This window comes from Rhea americana, unplaced genomic scaffold (genome assembly GCF_003343005.1).
Source record: "Rhea americana isolate MKP2758 unplaced genomic scaffold, rheAme1 scaffold_51, whole genome shotgun sequence".
Lineage (NCBI taxonomy): Eukaryota > Metazoa > Chordata > Aves > Rheiformes > Rheidae > Rhea > Rhea americana.
In genome coordinates this window covers 5,380,924-5,399,871 of record NW_028186657.1, presented here as the reverse complement: position 1 = coordinate 5,399,871, position 18,948 = coordinate 5,380,924, and the positions used below count along the sequence as shown (strand labels likewise).

The 18,948-nt window shown below is 49.6% G+C and overlaps 3 protein-coding genes across 3 annotated transcripts in view; 2 read left to right on the top strand and 1 right to left on the bottom strand.

Moving 5' to 3' along the window:
- The first annotated feature begins 6 nt into the window (after positions 1 to 6).
- Positions 7 to 7,748, top strand: KIAA1191 (KIAA1191 ortholog). Its single transcript, XM_085317982.1, has 6 exons — positions 7 to 190; positions 1,111 to 1,237; positions 2,563 to 2,687; positions 4,833 to 4,939; positions 5,252 to 5,391; positions 5,898 to 7,748. Exons 1-6 carry the CDS (start codon positions 35 to 37, stop codon positions 6,104 to 6,106), a joined length of 864 nt encoding a protein of 287 aa, XP_085174108.1. The 5' UTR covers positions 7 to 34; the 3' UTR covers positions 6,107 to 7,748.
- Positions 7,749 to 9,622: 1,874 nt separating this feature from the next.
- SIMC1 (SUMO interacting motifs containing 1) lies at positions 9,623 to 18,902 on the bottom strand. Its single transcript, XM_085317981.1, has 10 exons — positions 17,607 to 18,902; positions 15,743 to 16,504; positions 15,151 to 15,371; positions 14,278 to 14,347; positions 13,676 to 13,821; positions 13,039 to 13,224; positions 12,392 to 12,520; positions 11,232 to 11,388; positions 11,062 to 11,146; positions 9,623 to 10,091 (listed from the first exon to the last, which is right to left on the bottom strand). Exons 1-10 carry the CDS (start codon positions 17,616 to 17,618, stop codon positions 9,871 to 9,873), a joined length of 1,989 nt encoding a protein of 662 aa, XP_085174107.1. The 5' UTR covers positions 17,619 to 18,902; the 3' UTR covers positions 9,623 to 9,870.
- THOC3 (THO complex subunit 3) overlaps positions 18,506 to 18,948 on the top strand; it is a 3,546-nt gene continuing 3,103 nt past the window's right edge. The window contains exon 1 of the mRNA XM_085317829.1: positions 18,506 to 18,577. Coding sequence (XP_085173955.1) covers positions 18,506 to 18,577 — 72 coding nt within the window. The remainder of the gene's footprint in view (positions 18,578 to 18,948) is intronic.

Sequence of the window (18,948 nt, the reverse complement as noted above, 5' to 3'; positions counted from 1 at the left end):
GCCCCCTCTGTTCGCAGCGCTGGAGCCGGGCAAGATGTCGCTGCCGCTCGGCGTGCCGCGGCGGGCCTTCAGCTACGACGACGCCCTGGAGGACACGGCGCCCATGACGCCGCCGCCCGCCGACCTGGGCGCCAACGTCCTCTGGAAGCAGCCGGTGATCCCCGAGCGCAAGTACCAGGAGCTGGCGAAGGTGCGCGGCGCGCTGCCGGGCCCCGGGCGCCCCCGGCCCCGCTCCTGCCCCCCCCCCCGGCCGTTCCTGGGTTAAAAAGCCGCAAGTCGCAAGCAGACGCGATTAAACCGTTTCCAGCAACTGTGGGGGCGCTTTGGGGGCGAGGCTGGCGCTTTTAGGTTAGATTTTCTAAGTGTGAAGGGAAGCGGGATCTTGAACAGAAGTTAAATAACTGCGTCCCCTTGGGCTTAAACTCTGCTTTTCAGCTCGTTCTGTTGCGATAGCTCTCTTGAGAAAAAACAGCTGAAACGGGGCTTTGGCACACCAAGGAGGCTCTCCAGTCTGGGAACAGTAATTCCAGCGTTACGAGGAGGAAGTCCACGTTTCGCTTCAGAGATCTCATTTTCTAGCAGTCACTGCTTTGCTCTTTGTTACGAAGTCTCATGATCCATAGCMGAGACAAGTTTGTCAGATACACTTTCAGTAACAAGCTGGAAATATAAGAAGTGAAAGAAAATAAAATCTAAGCACCAGCCTCTGAGCTATGTGGCTCTGTCATTTTGCAGATATTTTGTAGTTCTGAGCTGTCTGTGAAAGGGTATTCTTGCACAGTTGACCTGGAAGTCCAGTTTTTGTTGTGAGTATGGAAACAGAGGTGTTCTCGTTCCTTTGCTATTGACCTTTTAGTACTTAAACTAATAACCTGTTGGCTCTGAGCCCAGTGTAGTTTCAAAAGTTAGAAGTTGCTTATTCATTGCTAAGACTTAGCACGTTCTATATCTAAATGTTCCTGGGCCCTAGCTGGAACAGCACAAGAATTTTTCCTTGGGATAAAGGCTAGTTGCTGGTGCAGCTTGGTCTTGTATTTTTTTTGAGTAGTTAAAGATGCGGCCTTTGAGGTACCTTCTCATCTTAAACTGTGGYCTGCTTCCTTTGCACAGATTGAGGAGGGGGATGCTCACATGAACACTCCAGTCATAACGCCTTCATCTTCCACTGAAAGTGTGAACAAGGTACCTGTGGTGAAGGCCAAGGCCACTCATATCATCATGAACTCTCTCTTCACAAGTAAGCACTCTTGTTTTTGAATCATGTGATGCCCAAGGGGATGTGGGCATGGGAGCATACTCCAGCTTGGTAATGTCTCAGGGGGACTATCAGAGTTCCTGGRCATTTTGATTTTAGAGTAGTTTTGCTCTTGGATTCTGTAATTTTTTGGAGGACACTTCCTGAAGGAAGTGAAGAACTAGGTAAAAAGCCTCACTTACTGCCTCTATATTTTCAGGTGTGGGAGCTGGCTGTTGAGGGAGGAGTGCAGTGACTTATATGTTGATAGGGCATTGCAGTCCAGACCAGCTTTTTGCTGAAATACAGGGGCTGGTGCTGCTGCTACCATGTGTTTGCTTATTAGCTTGCTGTTACTGACTGATAAGCAAAGCTCTGAATTAAACCAAAGTGATGTGGAGAGCTGGCGTATTTAGCTGACGGAGCACTTGCTGGCATTTATATTAGTTAATAGCAGCAGCTGTCTTAGTAACACTTGCTTTTAAAACAACCCATAAAGTAATGAGGTGTCAAAATTATATTGGGTCAGTTAYGTGGGCAGAGAGCACTTGTTTGTCTTGGTTCAAAGATAACCAACRTACTTGAAAATAATATCTAGAAATACAGACCTCCTGCTGGAAAGCTGCTTCTGTTCCAGTCTAATGTAGTATTATAATCTAGTTAAAAACATGATGGCCTAGAAGGTTCTTGTGCAGTAAGAAGTCAGGAGTACCAATCTGTACTTCGTAGGAATATCTTCAGGCTGTTTTGAAATAAATAGACAAACATAATATATAAGCCTTCTGCATTTGTGGTACTTACAGAGATGGTGCATTATGTATAATTTTAGGTTGGGAAGTGTTATCCTTACAAAAGGAGACATTATGCTTTTTCAGTAACGTTTTTTGTCCACCCTGAAGTCCTCCTAACTTTGTTCTTGTTTCCACTAGGGAGTGAACATCCCATGCTGATATCACTTAAGGTCATTTAAAATATCCAGTTTATTGGGGTCTTTGACATTTAAGGAAGCTTTAGTCAGGAGTAATGCAGCTTCCTGGATCAGATGGGTTTAGTTACAGGATTCCTGGATCAGATGGGTGTATTTGTGATGCATCCTGTGATTTGGGAGCCATCATTGCTCTTCTGATTTAGCCCTATGACTCAGGATACTTTTCAAGTCAAAATAGCTCTGTAGTTTTGTCTTGCTGCCTCTCAACTCATCACAATGTGTAGGTATGAATGCTGAAAACTGTCTGGGTCTTATGTTTGGTTACTTGAGCTGCCTTTGTGTTTGCTGGAAATGCATGTGATGGTGTTTCTTTGTGAATACGTGTTCTTGTCCATTCTAGAGCAGACTCAGGAGAGCATTCACCGCTTTGAGCAGCAGGCAGGGCTGACAGATGCTGGCTACACTCCCCACAAAGGCCTCACTACAGAGGAGACAAAGTATCATCGAGTGGCTGAGGCAGTCCATGTAAGGCATACCACTTGTATTTTGCTTTTGTTTTTTTTACAGGCTGTATACTGGCTTAGTACTACTCTGGTGATGTAACTTCTGGAACTTATTGGCAGGGCTATCCCCAACTTGCTTACTCTCACTGCTTTCAGCTTTTTGTAGAAGGATTGCCCATGTTTATTTTCCTGTTAGCCTTTACAGTTTTGAAACAAATGACTTTCTCTGAAAACTGCCATGTCCCACAGTCACTTCAGACTGTTAAAATCTTCTTTCCAAGTGGGGACATCTCCATACAAAATCTAGTTTCTTGCTGTACTGTTGAATAGTGTCCAGCAATTAACTGTTGCAGCTGTTTGTCCCAGCACTATCTCTAAAGGGTTAACTTACAGAACATACTAGTTTTCTGGGGTTTGGTGGCATCAGGTCTCTCTCTGGGGCTGTTTGTTTCCATTGTGATTTTTCGGTTAAGACTTGGAAGAGACTTGCTAGCTCAAAATCTTTCTTTCAAAAGAATATAATTTGAAGTTGTTCCAGTGCAGTTTCTCTTTTCTTTCATGTGATAATGTAACTACTTTGAAAGGAAGGAGGTATTTGTGAAGTGAATGACGCRCTCTCCAGCTTTCACTGTGCAGAACAATGCAAATATATGGGGGTGGGGAAGGGAGAAGGTCTTTGTCTTATTTAAATAAGACTTATTTTATATATATATATATACTATTACATATATAATAGTATATATTATATATATATATTATAAGACTTTATATATATATAAAGACTTATTTAAAATAAGTCTTTGATGTATTCTAAAATCAGCTTGTTTGAACTGTGGAAGGGTTTGTTAGTCTCATCCCTGAAGCAGGTAACTTTTAGAACTTTAAAGGTCCYGTTGACTTTTTTCAGCTGAAGCTTGTTTTGATAATCTTGAACTTCTCTCATCTCTTTCCATGCTACTTTCCCACAGCTTTTTAAGAAGCAAAGTACAGAAGGTTGCTTTTTGTARGAGGTTTTCAGTGGTAGATAAGAGTAATGAGTAGACTGAACTTAGAACTATCTTCATGGTTGCCTGAGTGGTGCCAACTCTCATTTGACTCTTGTAATGAAACCAGCTCTTCCTGGTGCACTTGAGCAGTAGTGCTAGTCTCGCTACTTTCTAGCCAGAAGCAAACTAGAGTGATAGCACTCGTAAACCATGGATTTCCAATGTAGAAGTTAGAAATGAGCCCAATTTCATTTTCCAACTGCTGACAAAAGTCTTAGATCAACATATTTCTGATGAACTCACAGTGGCCCACAGTAATTTTGCTGTTAGTTTATTAATTGAATTCTCTGAGTGTACTCCTGCAAGGTCAAAGTTACAATAACAATGCTGTGAGCAAATTGCATTAGTATGGCTTGGATAGTCACAGGAAACAGTGAGCAAGTGCCTATGTAGTTGTTGTTTGAATTGTAACTGCCCTTCAAGTGTCTTCTTCAAAGTTCAACTTGCACTGTCTGAATGGCTTGTAATAGCCTGTTTTATGTACACCTAGTTCCTGATTTTTTTTTTTTGTGACAAGGTATACCCTTGAAATGTAGTTCGTCTGAAAGTCTTCTAGAGTAGTGTTTTCATTTTGTCGTCAGTGGATTACTTCTCAGAATCCATTGAGTCTTGCACTTGTTAAGTCTGATCTCATCTTCATTAGAATTTGTGGTAATAAACTGAAGTTGAAAGCTCTGTTGCTCTGAAAAGTGCTGCAAACAGTTGTTGTGGCAGATAGACTTGTCACCAGCTAACTGAGTTGCTCGCAACAGAGTGAGTTCTGCTACACTGCAGGCAAACTGCCTGTGAATGCAGGTATTGAAGCAGTGCACTGCTGGTGGGCAGCAGCTCCGCACTGCAGAGTGAACAGTATTATTTTACTACTACTAGCCTGGAGGATATGTTTTGAGAGCATAGGGGAATTCCGGAATGTTTATATCTGACCTGGAAGGGAGCTCAAGAGCTGTATGTGAGCGTTGTAACACTGAGTTTAAGCTTTAGGTGAAATAAGTCTTAAAGCCTTTATCATCTGGGGCATAARTAATTGCCCAGTTTTGACAGAACATCTTACTGGCTATTTGTTCCTTACATCTTGTATTAAAGGTCTGTTGCCTCTGTGTTTCTTTTGCCCCTTCTAACAGAAGTTAAAAATGCAGAGTGGAGAGATGACAAAAGAAGAAAAACAGACTTGGTCTGCTCAGTCCACTCCRAGCAGCACTCCCCACTCCTCTCCCAAGCACAAAACCAGGTATTCTTGTTCCTGGCAGACTACTGTCTTGTTTGGTTTCATGCAGGTTGAGGTGGGAKTTACTTGGATAAGCTCTTGCCAATGGGGCACTAAGGGGTGAAATTCAGAGCTTGCTATCAGTCCATACTTGGATAGAATTGATCATGTTGAAAGCTTGTGGAACTTGAGTATAGCTTCATCCYGGGTGGTAAGAAGCTTATTAAAAGATCTTTTAAATTGCCTCTGATAACTTCAGGGRTAGTTTCTGGCATAATGGGACCACCTGAAGTATTTATTCTTTCCATGGCATGCATCTTAATGATTTTTCCCTAGGGGTTGGTTTAGTCAGGGAGCCTCCGCTTCTATCACTGGCCCAGACTTTGTTGCCTTGGAAGCTGGTGGGGACAGATTGCCATCTGAAAAATGGAGCTTTTTTGGACCCAAAGCTATCCAGAAATCCACCAATGATCCAGGTATGTCCTTTAAGATCTCTTAAACCTCRAGAGTTTGGGGAGAACTGTCAAGCAGCAAACTCAGTGGCTACTTCTGGAGCCTTACTTTATACTTCCCTTTTTATTTTTGGGACCACCTTGTGAACATGTACCATTCATATCATTTTGGTACCTAAATGTAAAGCTGATTTCAAAACAAAACAAGAAAAAAACAAACTCAAACAGACAAAAAAAAAACTCAACCAAGGGCTGGAAGATGTCAGTCACCTGTGTTAAGCTGCAGTGAAGACCAGRGTGTGAAGGTGACAGCTTGTTGCTCAGCTGTTTTCTCTGTGTGATGGAATCTGAACTAGAAGTGTCAGTCCTTGATGTGGAATAGGTTTGACATAAGGTTGCTGGGACTGGCATAGCTTTTCTGCAGTGCTGAGTGTCAGTGATACTGTGCCCAGCATTGGCAGCAGTGGAAGGGAGCTTGCCTAGTTTCTCTAGCTCTTACTTGCTGTATTTTTTTTCCCTCCCTCCATCAGGAGGATTTACCATCCAATCCTATAAGGGTGCCCAGAAACCATCCCCCATGGAGCTGATGCGTGCCCAGGCCACTAGGATGCCAGAGGATCCAGTGACCTTCAAGCCACCCAAAATGGACATTCCAGTCACAGAAGGCAGGAAACAATCTCCACGTTCTCATAATATCAAACCTCGGGATCTGAATGTGCTCACTCCAACGGGGTTCTAAGGAGGATGCTTCTGGTGTCCTAGTGGATTAAAGGGTATCTTAGGCTATGSTTCCCTGTCTCATTGTGCTGCAGTAAAATAGGAAAGTCTCTCTTCCAGCTCTTCATCTCAGTAAAGGAAACAGCTGTCACTGTTCCTCTAAAGCCAACCCTGAATCAGTCTTTGAAAAACCCCTGCACTAGTACTAAACTGATGTAAACCATCTTTTCTGCTGTATCTGCACCAATTCTGTCTGCTAGGCTGCACTGGAAGACAAAATTCCCAGTACAGTATACTACAGTAAAACCTTGAACTGCGTTTTGTGGGAGAGAAAAGCCTTGTGGTGTGCGAGTAGACTGGCTTGTCTACCTGTTGTCTAGTTATCCTGTTCTGTACAGTGCTGAAGTGTTCTCAAGAGGACCATCATTCTGACTGGCGCACACACACACAACACCAGCAGAAAATGAGACAAACACAAGCCAGGAATAAAATGGACCATTAAATGGCTGAAATAACTTGCTCTGGGAATGTGGTAGGTGAACTTTAAACATCAAGTTCCCTTATTTTTCCAGTGTCACCTTGTGATAGTTCAACACCTAGTGCTTATTTATTTGTTCTTGGATTTTTTTTTTAAGGGAAAGCAGACAGTGACCCATTATTACTAGAAAGTCAAAGAGCAGAACCTAGCAGGTTTGGTAGTAAATGGGAAGAACAAGTGCTTCTCTTCTAACTCTTAATGTTCCTCTGAAAAATGGTGGAATTGACCAGAGTTGTTGTGGTTTGGACCAAGTAAACTTCCTCTTTCCTTTCTGGATTCCTGCAAAACAACACTGTCCTGCCTCTGTATAGAACAGACTGAACAGTAGTTTTGACACTCTGGATGCTGCTTGATTGTTTCTTAGCATCTTGTAGGAATCATGTGTAGAAGTGTATTAGACGCACCAGTGGCACTTCTGAAATAGGATCTTTTGTTTCATCAGTGTTAGATGCAATTTGCCAGCCTGGGGCAGAAGTGAGGGGCAGATTAAGGCTAAACTTTCCTCCAAGCTCTACTGATAGTGCTATATATTTTTTTGGCCTAGACTTGCAGACAGTTGCTGGGACAGCTGCCACCTACTATTTCTTTCCTGAAAATTGGGAAAGAAATTCTTACGTACCATTTAATCCTTTGAGCAGTGTAGGGCGGGATAGGTATAATCTCTGTGGCGAGCAGGTCTCCTCTGTTTCTTGATCCTATGATCCCATGTATTACACTGCTCCTTCAGCCAGCTGCAGGCATTCTGTAGCAGTGAGGGGGTAGTCTTGCATCTGGCATTAGAAGCTTTTATGTTACAAGCACATTACTATTCGTAACCACTGAACTCTGGGTTGCTGCCTGCTCAAAATAAGCATTTCTGCCTGGGGTGAGTAGCCAAGGTACTTGGATAGCTGGTATCCCCCTCTGAAGAAGTGTATTTTGTGGCTCTGCTTTATCTCAGTTTTCAACAGCAGTGCCAGCAGTGTATTGTGTCGAAACACCCAACTAAACAGTTGCCACTGTCACTAATCATTCACACCTTTGCAATCGGAGAATCTCTGGTTTGACATTAATTTATTTGTGGTCTGTATTCATATCTATGTCCAATTTTCTTTGTTACAAGAAAATAAAATTCTTTGTGAATGGAGATCCTTGGTGTTTGTCAGCACTGGAAAAGCACCTGTGCAGGAAACATGGGGCTGTTGAATCTCTACCAGGCCTCTTGCTGCTGGCTAGTCAGTGGAGTTAAGGTTGTGCTTAACAATGCAGTGGTGGCACTCTCGCTGAGGTATAATTTGCTTCATGAAATTCCCTTTTGACAGGGAGAATAGGTTTAAAGCCAGACTTGGTCCTGTCTTCTCTCATGCCTTGGGTTGATGAAACTATATCTGCAAGCTTTGTATTTTCTCAGGCTGTTCAAATAGTGATTTTTTTCTTCCTGTTCCTGAGGTTGCTTCTTGTGCAGTTGGTGTATTGCGGAGGTGGGCACAGATGTGGGAAGCAGGCTAGTATTCACCTAGAGATGTCACATTCCATGTGGAGTAGTTCCCTCTTTGCTTTGCCTTCCTTGATGATGTTGTGACATTTGTACTTGCCAAGATATCCCTTGCAGAGCTGATAAACAGGGGCTGTGCACACAGCTCTCCTAGAGTGGGGCTGACCAACCTGAACACTGAAGTTCCTCATGTTCCCAAAGCATCTGCGGAGCTAAAAATGGTGAAAGCGAGCCTGAAGCACACAGGTACTCTGGAGCTGTCTCTGCTGCTGCAGGCCTTGGTTACAAGCTATTGCGGTAGCCCTTTGGAAGGGTTTGGGTTAGAGGGTGGCTTCTTGGTGTTATATCCTAATGCACAACTCAAGCATCCTTCCTGGATCCTTCTATAATACTTAAGTAAATGATTAAAGATTTAGCTGAAAAAAAGATTTAAATGAGCATACCGTGGAGGGAGAGCAGGTTTCTGTAGCAAGGAGCACTTGGAGTGTGTGCTGTCAGTAATGCTTCTGAACTGTTACTCCACAAATACTCCTCCCTTCTCCTGCTATGGCTTATCCCTGAGTTAGACAGAGGGGAGATTATGTACAGTCTCCCTAAAGAACAAGGAGCAAATGCTCTAGGCACAAGTCATGTCTGGCTGTAACAGATTCTTCCAAGCTGTTCAGGGCTCTTTAAAGCCAGGCCTGGCCGCATACCAGGTGGCAGGTCCTCAGCGTGTACTGAAATAAGGACTACAGCATTCCTGGCCACAGCTGCACTGCTGGATCTCCCTGAACTCTGGTCTCCTCATAGGGCTTAATTCCAGCATCTGTAGAGTAGCTGCAAAATGGCTGTGCTGGGCCATGGATTACCTACACCAGGTGCAGATGGGGTGGTGGGCAGGTACAGAGTCTTTCCTGTGCTTGCAAGGGGATGAATCTATGTTACTGCTGAACTATTCCAAGAGCCCTTCCATGGAAATACTTAACTGCTGTCTGACCTCAACTGTGAGTCTTGGCATCTGAGTTGGGTGGCAGTGGATTTGAATTTAGAGATTTGTGGTTCATTCTGCCTGCTGGATTGAATGTGGTGCCTGTTCCTTCAGCACAAGACCTGCAGGATAGTATTCTTCATGACAACATGCATACTTGTCTACACTGCAGATGTTTGAGTGAACTCTGCAAAAGTGCAGCCTTTTCAGCTGATGCTGCTACCCTGAATTTCCTCTTGACCTGCCTAATGAACTTGGACACAACCATGTAGATGTATTTGATTTAGAATGGGAAAGGTCATCCCTTGCATGAGGATTGACCAGCATGAGTTGAGGATGTCTGCACTGTGAACACCCTCACTGCCCGGCACACCTGTGTTTCTCTGAAAAGACTATTAACTCTTCCTCAATACTGGGCAGGTCCTAACGTTTTGCTTGCTGTGCAAACTGTTGTCAGAGTTTATGGCTGCTTTAGTCTAGTGCCATCCATGGGTACAGCTGCAAAAGTCAGAACTGAGCGCTTCCTTTGGACAGGGCTGGCACCAAGATAGAAGAGTCTCAGCAAATACGAAAATAATTTATTGTTTTAAAAGTGTACAAAGTGCCTTGTAAAACTGTAGGACAAGATACAAGTTTGAAAGGAAGCTCCAAGACAGGGCAAATCACAGAATTTTCCATACAAATGTATAAACAAAACCATGTGGTGGATGACAGTTGAGGTTGCTGCATAAAACAGAGGGTTAGGCATAGCTTGTAAAGAAAACAGGAGGCTCTTTGTGCCCTCTGCCACAGTACTTGTCTCCATCACGTAGCGGTGACAACAAGGAGCAACTCTCGGAGCATGCACACTTTCTCCTCAATCTGCAGGGGAAAGGGCTCCCCTAAGACCTGCTGTAGTCGGCTGAGGAAGTCCTCTATGTTCAGGTGAATGTCCAGCTGGGTGATGTCATCATCATCCTGGAGCTTGGGCTTGGCTTTCTTAATGATTAAGTCCATTCGCTCACTAAGTGCGCTCCGTAAGTGCCCTACAAGAGGAAATGCTGGTTTCAAGAGGCAATACACAAAGGGGTAGTGTTTGACTTGTTCAGAGGCAGCAGCATGCTCCAGRCAGTGCTCCCTGTGGTGAAAAGCAATCAGGGACATTGTGCAGACCCTTTTCTGGTTAGCCTTGATACTTCTGTACAAGACTAGCTGTATGGAAGAAGGAACTGTCACCTCTTGGAGCTGTCTGGCACATGGAGAGGCCAAGAAATGGGGAGGGGACTGTAGCATAGTTTTCTTCTATACTAGTGCCAGACTGGACAACTGTCTAATTGGAGAGGAGAGTCTAAAGAGCTGCTCAACTAGAGTGATCTTCTGAGGGCTTCAGGGAGCAAGGGAGGAATAGGACTTTCTGCCCACATGTGTGTGGGTTCCTCTACATTCCCCCATGAGAACCTTATCCTGGGTCTCAAGCAGCTGAAGTTGGGAGGAGACTTTCCAATAAAACTGAATTTTAGGGACTGCCATTTGACTGTGCTACTCTCCTGGGGTCAGAAATACTGCTTCTTCCAGCGCTACTGTAGATGCTGCCCCCTTCCCAGTCTAGTAAAGTGCTCAATGTGTCCTRGCTTTATTACCCCTTTGCCTTCTGCTTTGCCTCTTATGTGAACCTGTTCTTCACTCTGTGGGCTGCTTGGACAAGAGCTGGTGCATAGCACCCCATTGCCTATTTCCCAATGCTGTGGTTATTCCTTTAGGAAATTAGCCCTTTAGGAGCTAAACTTGGTAAAACAGCTTGTGCTTTCTTCTTGATGTGGCCCTGCAACATCATTCCTTAACCCTGGCTACTGGGAATAGTTACTGACAATGATTGAGATACATCACCTTTCTGAGACTCAGTGTCTGTGAGTTCATTCAAGTGTGATGTGAAGAGAGGAGGAAGTATGTTTTGGGCTGTCCTGCTGCTGCCTCTTAATTAGATAATGTGCATTAAGGTCAGAACAGGCTGCTTACCCAACACTACGTTTTGATAACTCAGCAGCAGCAAACTCAAGTACTGCAGCATCTCATCCCATCTTTCCCATGTTGCTGCTGCTTCCTATGAGAGGAGGGAGTATTTGGTTATTAGAAGAGGTTTTCTCCTGAGGGAAAAAAAAATATAAGAGAGATGATGGACTAGATACCTGGTATTGCAGCAGCACAGAGGAGTGGCTCAAGAAATACAGGATCTTGGCCAGAGACAAGGGCATGTTTGTGGGTACTTCGCAGCTGTGCTGGAACATCAGCTCTAGCACTTTGCAGCGCAGAAGCTGGCTGTCCATGGTGTTCAAGAAGGCTTCCCTGCAAGACAAAAGGTTTTACCATGGGGGAGACAACACAGCCTCACCAGGAACAACTGTTGCCACATGTTCTGTGTCTTGCTGGTGCTGCTCCTGCRCAGACATGGGGTGACTACGGGGTGCTGCCCAGCAGTGTAGTGGAAGTAAAACCACCAGATGTGATACAAAGACCTTCATTATACAGCTGGGCCGCAGATGTGTTTGTTGTTAGGTTTGACCTGTGACAGCTTGAGGTCGGTATGGTTTGTGAAACAAGCTTAGTTGCCTTGCTTCACCCTGCCCAACAGCCTGYGCAGATGTTATCCACTCCTGCTGACTTGCAGGAAGCACACCCAAGCAAGTATGAAGTGGGGTCAGCTGCCAGCTGGGTCTAGTGGATCTGTTCTGGGATAAGCAACAGCTTGGTTAGATTCAGTTTTGCTTGATTAGACTCAGCATGTGCTCAGAGTTGTGCTAAAGGATCTGAAAAGTTTGTGTGCTGGGAGGCTGCCTGCACCGGTTGGCAAGCATGAGTTTGAAATGTCTGTGGATCTAGTGGTCTAATGTTGTGTACAGCCAGTCGGGGTCTGGTGCCTTGGCTTCAGRTACTGCATTTCTTACAGGAAAAAAAACAAAAGCATATCAAGGCAAAGCTGTAGGAACTGCGTCACACTGCTGATGAGCTGCTTGGTTGTCCCTGGGAGTCAGCGACTTGTTTACTAGTGACTGTGCTGATACTGAGTCCTGCTTTTTAAACTCTTTGCAGTTGTAAAGTCCTTCAACTTTAATGGGTAGGAGAATCAACAGTTCTCAGCAAAGCRCTAGCTGGTGAGGTACATTCAGTTATCAGTGTTATATCCCTGTGGGATCTCTCTATCAGCCATGAACAGTCATACTTTCACTGACTGGGTCATAAACGAGTCTGTCTCTATACCCTGTAGTATTTTTGTGCATCCATTGGGATGTAAACCAGCAATAAGACTTGCCCACAAAGGCTGATGCTGTCTTACACTTGTTTGTCTTACCTTTGGCTCCTCACAGGAATGTTCAGTATAAAAGGGAATATCACATCTGCGATTTTACAGGAGCTGCAGTTGGGAGATCTGTCCACTTCCACTGCAATGGACAACATCCGTTGGAGCAGGAGCATCACCCTAGGTTAGGCAGACAGTCAATACTGGGAGATGCTATCCCTCCTCGGCTTGCAAGTAAAGCAGTGGGTGGTGGCATCTATGCATGCCTTGCAGTGAGGGACGTAGGGGGAACTAGCAGGTTAGATTCGGTGAGCTTTGTATAAAGCCCCATTGTGTCTCTTAGTGATGTTTAAATCTGATGCTCATGGAAGAAAAGTTGATCATCGGATGGGTCCCAAATAAATCCCTGTGGTGTTGATGGGGCAACATGGGGCAGCCTGTGCTGTCCCTTGCGTGGGCTGAGGGCTCTGACCTTACAGTACGTGTAAGAGGACGAAGGTCACTGAGCCAGTTTCTGGCCAGGTGAGCAAATCTCTCACTCACCAAATCTATGTCTGTCCTGGAGGAAAACTTCACGTGCCTTCAGGCAGATAACCTGGTCACAGATGCAACGTGGCTTCCCTGACTGCAGACCCTGGCTTTTCCCTGTTTTGGGCCCCATGAGCTTACAGGAGGGAGTCAGGACTTCTGGGGCTTACTTCTGGGAGAAGAAAGCTGGTGGAGCCACCTCTGTCTGGTCAGTGCAGTCCAGCTGTGGTGCAGATGAGCTGCATTCAGCCCTTTCTTCTGACAAAGAATATGTCGTTTCTTGTGGCTGTGGCTGCTCTCGGGGCTGGGAGAACCCGACTCCTGTAACTGCTGCAACCAGCCATTCGATCACCTCCCTGGGACAGAAGCAGGAATGTTAGTGGGGATGGGCCTGGCTTTGCTGCATTGTCATCTCTAGCTTCACTCAGCGCTCCAGGAAAGACCTTGAGGATGCAGGATGTGCCCCACCCATTTGCATAGGCTGAGGAATAGCTCTGTTGAGCAGCATAAGATTTATATGCTTGTCAACAGGAGTGACTCCTTCTCAGTCCAGAACTGAGTGATGCAAATCTGATCTAATTYCTGGGAAAATGCCTGCTAGGCTGTGGCTGGAGATGTTTTGCGTCATCTCCACTGTTTTGCTGCCCTAAACCTCCTCCTGTTCTTTACACCTGTGCCCTTATCTTTTTTCTGTCTCCCATGCTTGTTTCCTGGAAAGCAAGAACTGAAATCTCAACGCAGATTCCCTGAGCCTCTGCCTCTCAGCATCTGGTTAGAAGGTTTAGAGGGGGGAGGAGGTGTCCTTACTTGACATTGCTGAAACACATGTCACAGGAAAGCACTTTCTTGGCAATCGACTTCTGCAGGAGTTGCAGCCTTAGGTTCTGCTGGAAGTCATCCTCCAGGGTCTGCACAACGTACTCCAGGAACAGGAGTCGGCCAGGAGGCTTCTCCTGAGGGGAGATGCAGATGGTTTGAGCCTGGAAAAGCAGGAGGGCTGAGGAGAACCAGGGAATTTGGCTCTCTTGGGAATGGACTGATTTACATGACTGAGGAGTAACACATTTGTTCTCCAGAAGGGGCTGCCTGGCCTGGGTGCTCGACTGGACCTGCTCTACCATAGCACTAGGCCTGTTGCCCTTGCAAGTCCCTCTAGTCCCTATGTTGTCTTCTGATTAGACATCCTGCCTACAGCTGTGCAGCAGTTTATGCAGCACCAGGAATAAAAACAGGAAACACACCTGGCACAGACTGCTGTCAGTAACTGCAATAAAACTAAATGTCGGACTGGCCCATTCTGCAGCAGAGCAAGGGCACGTGAGGTCCTGTGGCAACACTTAGCCCTGAAAACTGTGTCCTGGGTGATCCCTGCTCAACGGTGACACATGCAGTCAGGAACTGCCAAGTACCTGGTCTTCCATGATGTATTTCAGTAGTGTCCAGTCCCATCCCACTGTGGCAGTGTTGGCTGGATGAAGCCTGCAAGGACAGCACCGCTCATTTATGCTGAACTGCCTGGAGGCAAGGAACCCCTGCCCCAGCCCTCCCTCGCCAGCCCACTCGCCCCGAGGCCTCTGCTGCCTTCTCTAGCACCAGCTCCTCTTTGGCCCGGCCCTCTCCCTTCCTTCTGCCTTGTTCACATTCATTCTTCGGATTTGCCTGACTGGAGGTGTGCTCCGCAGAAAGCACCAGCGCTCCTGGGCCTGTAGCCTTGGGAAATGTTGTGCCTCGCTGCAGGAACCCCAAGGGCTGTAGGTGAACTGCCCCTGCCACCTCCAGCCCGGGGCCCCTGCTGCAGCCCAGGCGAGGCATTCCTGCCACGTCACTGCAGCAAACAGTGAGATCTGCTCTTCAGGAACAAAGCAAACACTCCTCTGCCCCAGAGGACTCCCTGGTGTCACAAGCAATTCCTGAGCTGTGCTGGCTTGCTACAAAATAATTTAAACACTGTCATGAAATAGCTGGAGCTGCTCTCCCTATTGTCGCTACATCCCCTGCCTCTCCCACCCTCATCCTTCCTCCATTTGGGACTTTAGAGGCTCCTATTTGGGCCAATACTGGTGCTGACACCCCCCTCCCCAGCCCCCAGTCTGAGGCTGTGTTTGGCTGTTTTGGTAACCTCTGTGAATAGAAGGCAGAGGCAGAAGGAGGATCATCCTGTATGATAGGGGAAATCGCTTCCTGCTCTGTGGGTAAGGAATGCAGAGAATAACCTTTACACTGGGCAGACCCAAGGGAGCATCTACCCAGCCCCAGAACACAGTAGCAGAGGGAAAACATACATTTGGATTTTCATCAGCAGCATGTAGGTGTCCTTCAGAATCTCCCCTCGGTGGGAGTTCAACAGGATTTGTCTGATCAGRTAGGATACGATGTCTTTAGGAGGGCAGTGCTGGCAGGAGACGAACTCGCTCAGGAAATGCAATGTGCCCTCAAGGAAGTTCTCCTCGATGGTGGTGTGCACCATGCTCATCTTCCCGCTGGGGATGAGCTCAGGTTTCCGCTGTGTGCAAGGCAAGGCAACGGGTGAAAGCCGGCCCCCCCGGCCTGTGTGGCTCTGCACCCACATGCCCTCAACATGCACTGTAATGGCACGTGATTTGCGCAGTGCTGGGCAGTGCCCTGCTCCAGGGCTGCCTCACTGCATTGATGCCTTCACAGATAAGTCACAACTGCCCTGCAGCTGAGATGTGCGGCCCACTGTTAAGGGAACCACAGTAACAAGAGATCCCAGCTGTTCAACAAAGCTTCCCCCAAAGGAGATGCAGAGCAGGGGCTGCCCCTGCTTCCTCCTCTGCCTCTCACCCACTGCGGGACCCGTTGCTGAGCAGAGTCCACCTGCGCCTGGCAGTGGCTGCTCTGAACCTCATTTACCTGTAGTGCTTCCCTGTCAGGTGCTATGTCTTGGAGGAAGAGGTGACGAACTCCTGTTCTCCTGAAATACCGCAGTTTGTTCAGCCAGGCCTTGCTGTCAGCCTTGGTCCTGGCTGGAACCACTCGCTGCATTGCTACACGCGGTGGCACATCCTTTGCTTCCAACATAGGCCTTTTGGCTCCTGCTGGGGAWGTAGTGGTGCTAGCTGGAGCAGGGCTCAGGCTTGGGGGGAGCTCCTTTTGCTGGCAAATGGGGGGAGTCTCTTCCTCTGCACCAGAGGCTTTCCAGCTACAGCTGCTGTCCTGGCTGGAGGGGGACAGYGAGAGCTGGTCTGAGTCCAGCTGCATGCTGGCCAGGGAGCCCAAGTCACTGTTAAAAGTGGTGGTGCTGCAGTTCTGCCCAGAGCTGCACGAAGAGCCTTGGCAGCTGGAGGTGGGAGAGAAGCTGCCTCCGCTCCCAGCGCTTTCTGCTGCGTCCATGGCAAAGAGGGGCTCTGCGGGGGCCCTGTGGGAGGGCACTTCAGGCTTGGGCTCCACCGATGCCTCCTTTTCTTGCTTGGTGGGGAGGCAGAGCCTAGGTGGGAAGGCGTGCGCTGCCTCGGAAGCAGGTGCTTGCCCAGGGTCCYGGCCAGCACAGCCTGCGGCAGCGGGAGGGCTGCATGGGTCCTCCTCCTCCTCCTCCTCCGTCAGGTCGATGATGGTGAGGCTGGTGCATGGCGCTGGCTCTGCACTCGTCTCCTCGCAGGTCAGGTCGATGATCTCCTGTGGGGACAGAGGGGTCAGCGTTGTCTGCAATAGAGGCACTTGGGTGCCTTGGGCCACCCCTGCCAGGAGTCTCCAGTGTGCTGGTACTGTCCTGGGGCTTGGTCTTGGCCCATGAGAGAGGAAATGGAGGGGAAGGGGCTGGTCTGCACCAGTGTAGGAAGAGAAACCAGGAGCAAAAACCCCGCTGCCTGGCTGATGTGGGTTGTGGGGTGTCAGCCTCCCCCAGCAGCACGCTCAGTGCTCTCTTCCCTGCTGCCGCCAGTGACAACCTCCRCTCGCCCGAGGGTGCCTTATGGCTGCGTCCCCTACTTCAAAAACAAARTAAAATAAAAACAATCCCCATCCCGGAAAAGCCTGGTGTGCAGCATGGGGCCCGGCTGTGCTCAGCCTGCAGAGGCCCTGCCAAGCCTTGGGAGCAGGGTGAAGATCCCCTACAGTCTCCTCTTTGGGGCCTGGCCAGCTCCAGCTCTAGTGGGATTTTCCAGTGCCAGGAAYGGCCCTTGCTGCTGCGTTTGAGTGCAGAGCAGGCAGAGTTTGGGTTGTTCCCTCCTGCCCCCGTAAAGCCGCAGGGTGGATGGGAAGCAGCCGGAGAGGGTGCGGGCATTAGCCACCCCCTCCTCGCTCCTGGGACAGGCTGGCCAGCCCTGGTTCCCCCAGCCCACCCGTAGCGGGAAGCTTTGCCTCCACACCTTCGTCGTGGGGCCACACAGTGCCGGGGTGGAGAGCTCTGCCCCTCAGTGGATCTGAACCTCAGCGTCCCCTGCGCTCTCCCCATAAYGCTCGCTATCCCAGTCCCACGGGAGGGGGCTGCAGCTGCGTGACAGAACAAGGAAGACTTCGGCGGTCGGTCCCACAGAAGATCTGTCCCAGGTGTGGGACAACGGTGACATCCAGCGCCCCAGCAGGTCCCTCCCCGGCAGCAAGCATTTCTGCAGGAGCCAAACCAGCTGGGCCCAAGCTCCTCAGCAGGGCACAGCACCGCAGCTCCCCCAGGGCCACGACAGAGCATGTGCTGGGGATGTCTGCAAGCCCCACCAGCATCCCCCTGCAGCGCAGCCTCACCCGCTACACAGACACGAGTGGAAGGGAATAGAGCTACCTTCACGTCCATGACACCAGACCAGATCTAGAGCAGCACAGAGACTTTGGGGGCTTCCCATCCAGGAGTCGCCGGGCGATGCAGCCTCTTTAACCCCGAGCTCCAAGGATGTGCATCTACAAGGGGCCGCAGGAGCAGGCAGGGAGAACGCATCTGTGTCCGCACCAGCGTCAGGCAGGACACAGCAYGTCTCAGAAGGTGCATGGGATCATTACATGCCCAGGAGGGATCAGGGTCTTTTTGCTCTTGGAAAAAAATCACAGCGTCTCAAAACAGGAAAATGTTTTGAGAACATCTTCAAGAAAATCCATTTAAATCCATTTTTTTTCCCTGACTCAGACCCGCTGCCTTTCCCAAGAGGGGAGCTGCATTTACAGCAGGGCGGTGACCTGCCCTGCTCGTTCAGGAAAAACAGCGGGGCCGAACAAGCGTGGAGATTGCCCAAGCTGCAGCCCGCGGCGTCCTGCGGCCCCGTCGCCCCTCCGGAACTGCTGTGCGTTTGAAAGCTGCATCAGAACTGGAGCCAACGGCTTCCAGCGCGGGGCCGCCGGGCCAGCCTCCCTCCCCGGCAGGGACGGCGGATGGGGGAGACGGCCTCCCCCGCCACACCGCCGCCACGCAGACCCGTCCTTCGCCCCGCCGGCAGGGCCGTGCCGGTGAGCCGGAGCCCCGGAGGCCAGAGCTCGGCCCGGTTCGCGCGGCCCAGCCACCGCCCGGGGCTGGGTGCCGGGGGCGGGCAGCTGGGGGAGGCTGAGGCGGGATGAGGGGAGGCCGGGCCGGCTGGGGACCTCGAGCGGGGAGCCCGGGTGCTGTGGCTGCGGGGGACCGCGCGGGCCGGGCTGCCTGGGGCTCCTCGGCCAGGCCGCGCGCTGCATGGAGGACGCGATGGGGCAGTCGCGATGCGGCTGCAGCATCGCTGCTCGGGGGCACACGGCTGCCCGGGGCGTGCGGCCACAGCGGGGCGGGACACGGTAAAGGGAGGCCGGGCCCCTCCTGGGGGGCTGTGGCCGGGACCCCCCGGGGGACCACGGCTGAGGGGGACGGGGCCCCTCCTGGGGGTCGTGGCTGAGGGGGCTGGGACCCTCCTAGAGGCCGGGCCGGGAGGGCTGGCCGCCCTCGGGGACGCGGGTGCGGGGACCCCCGGGGGGCGCGGCGCAGCCCCGGGGCAGCCCAAGGCCGGTGTCCGCTCGGCCCCGCGGCTGCCCCGGCTCGGCTCGGGGCAGGGCACGCGCCTCGACGCTTTCTGTCCCCGCGCGGCACCCATCCCCGCCGCCCCGCCAGCCGCGGCGGAAGCGCCGCCATGTTTGTGAGGGGCAAGCGGCGCCCGGCCGCGGGGAGGCGG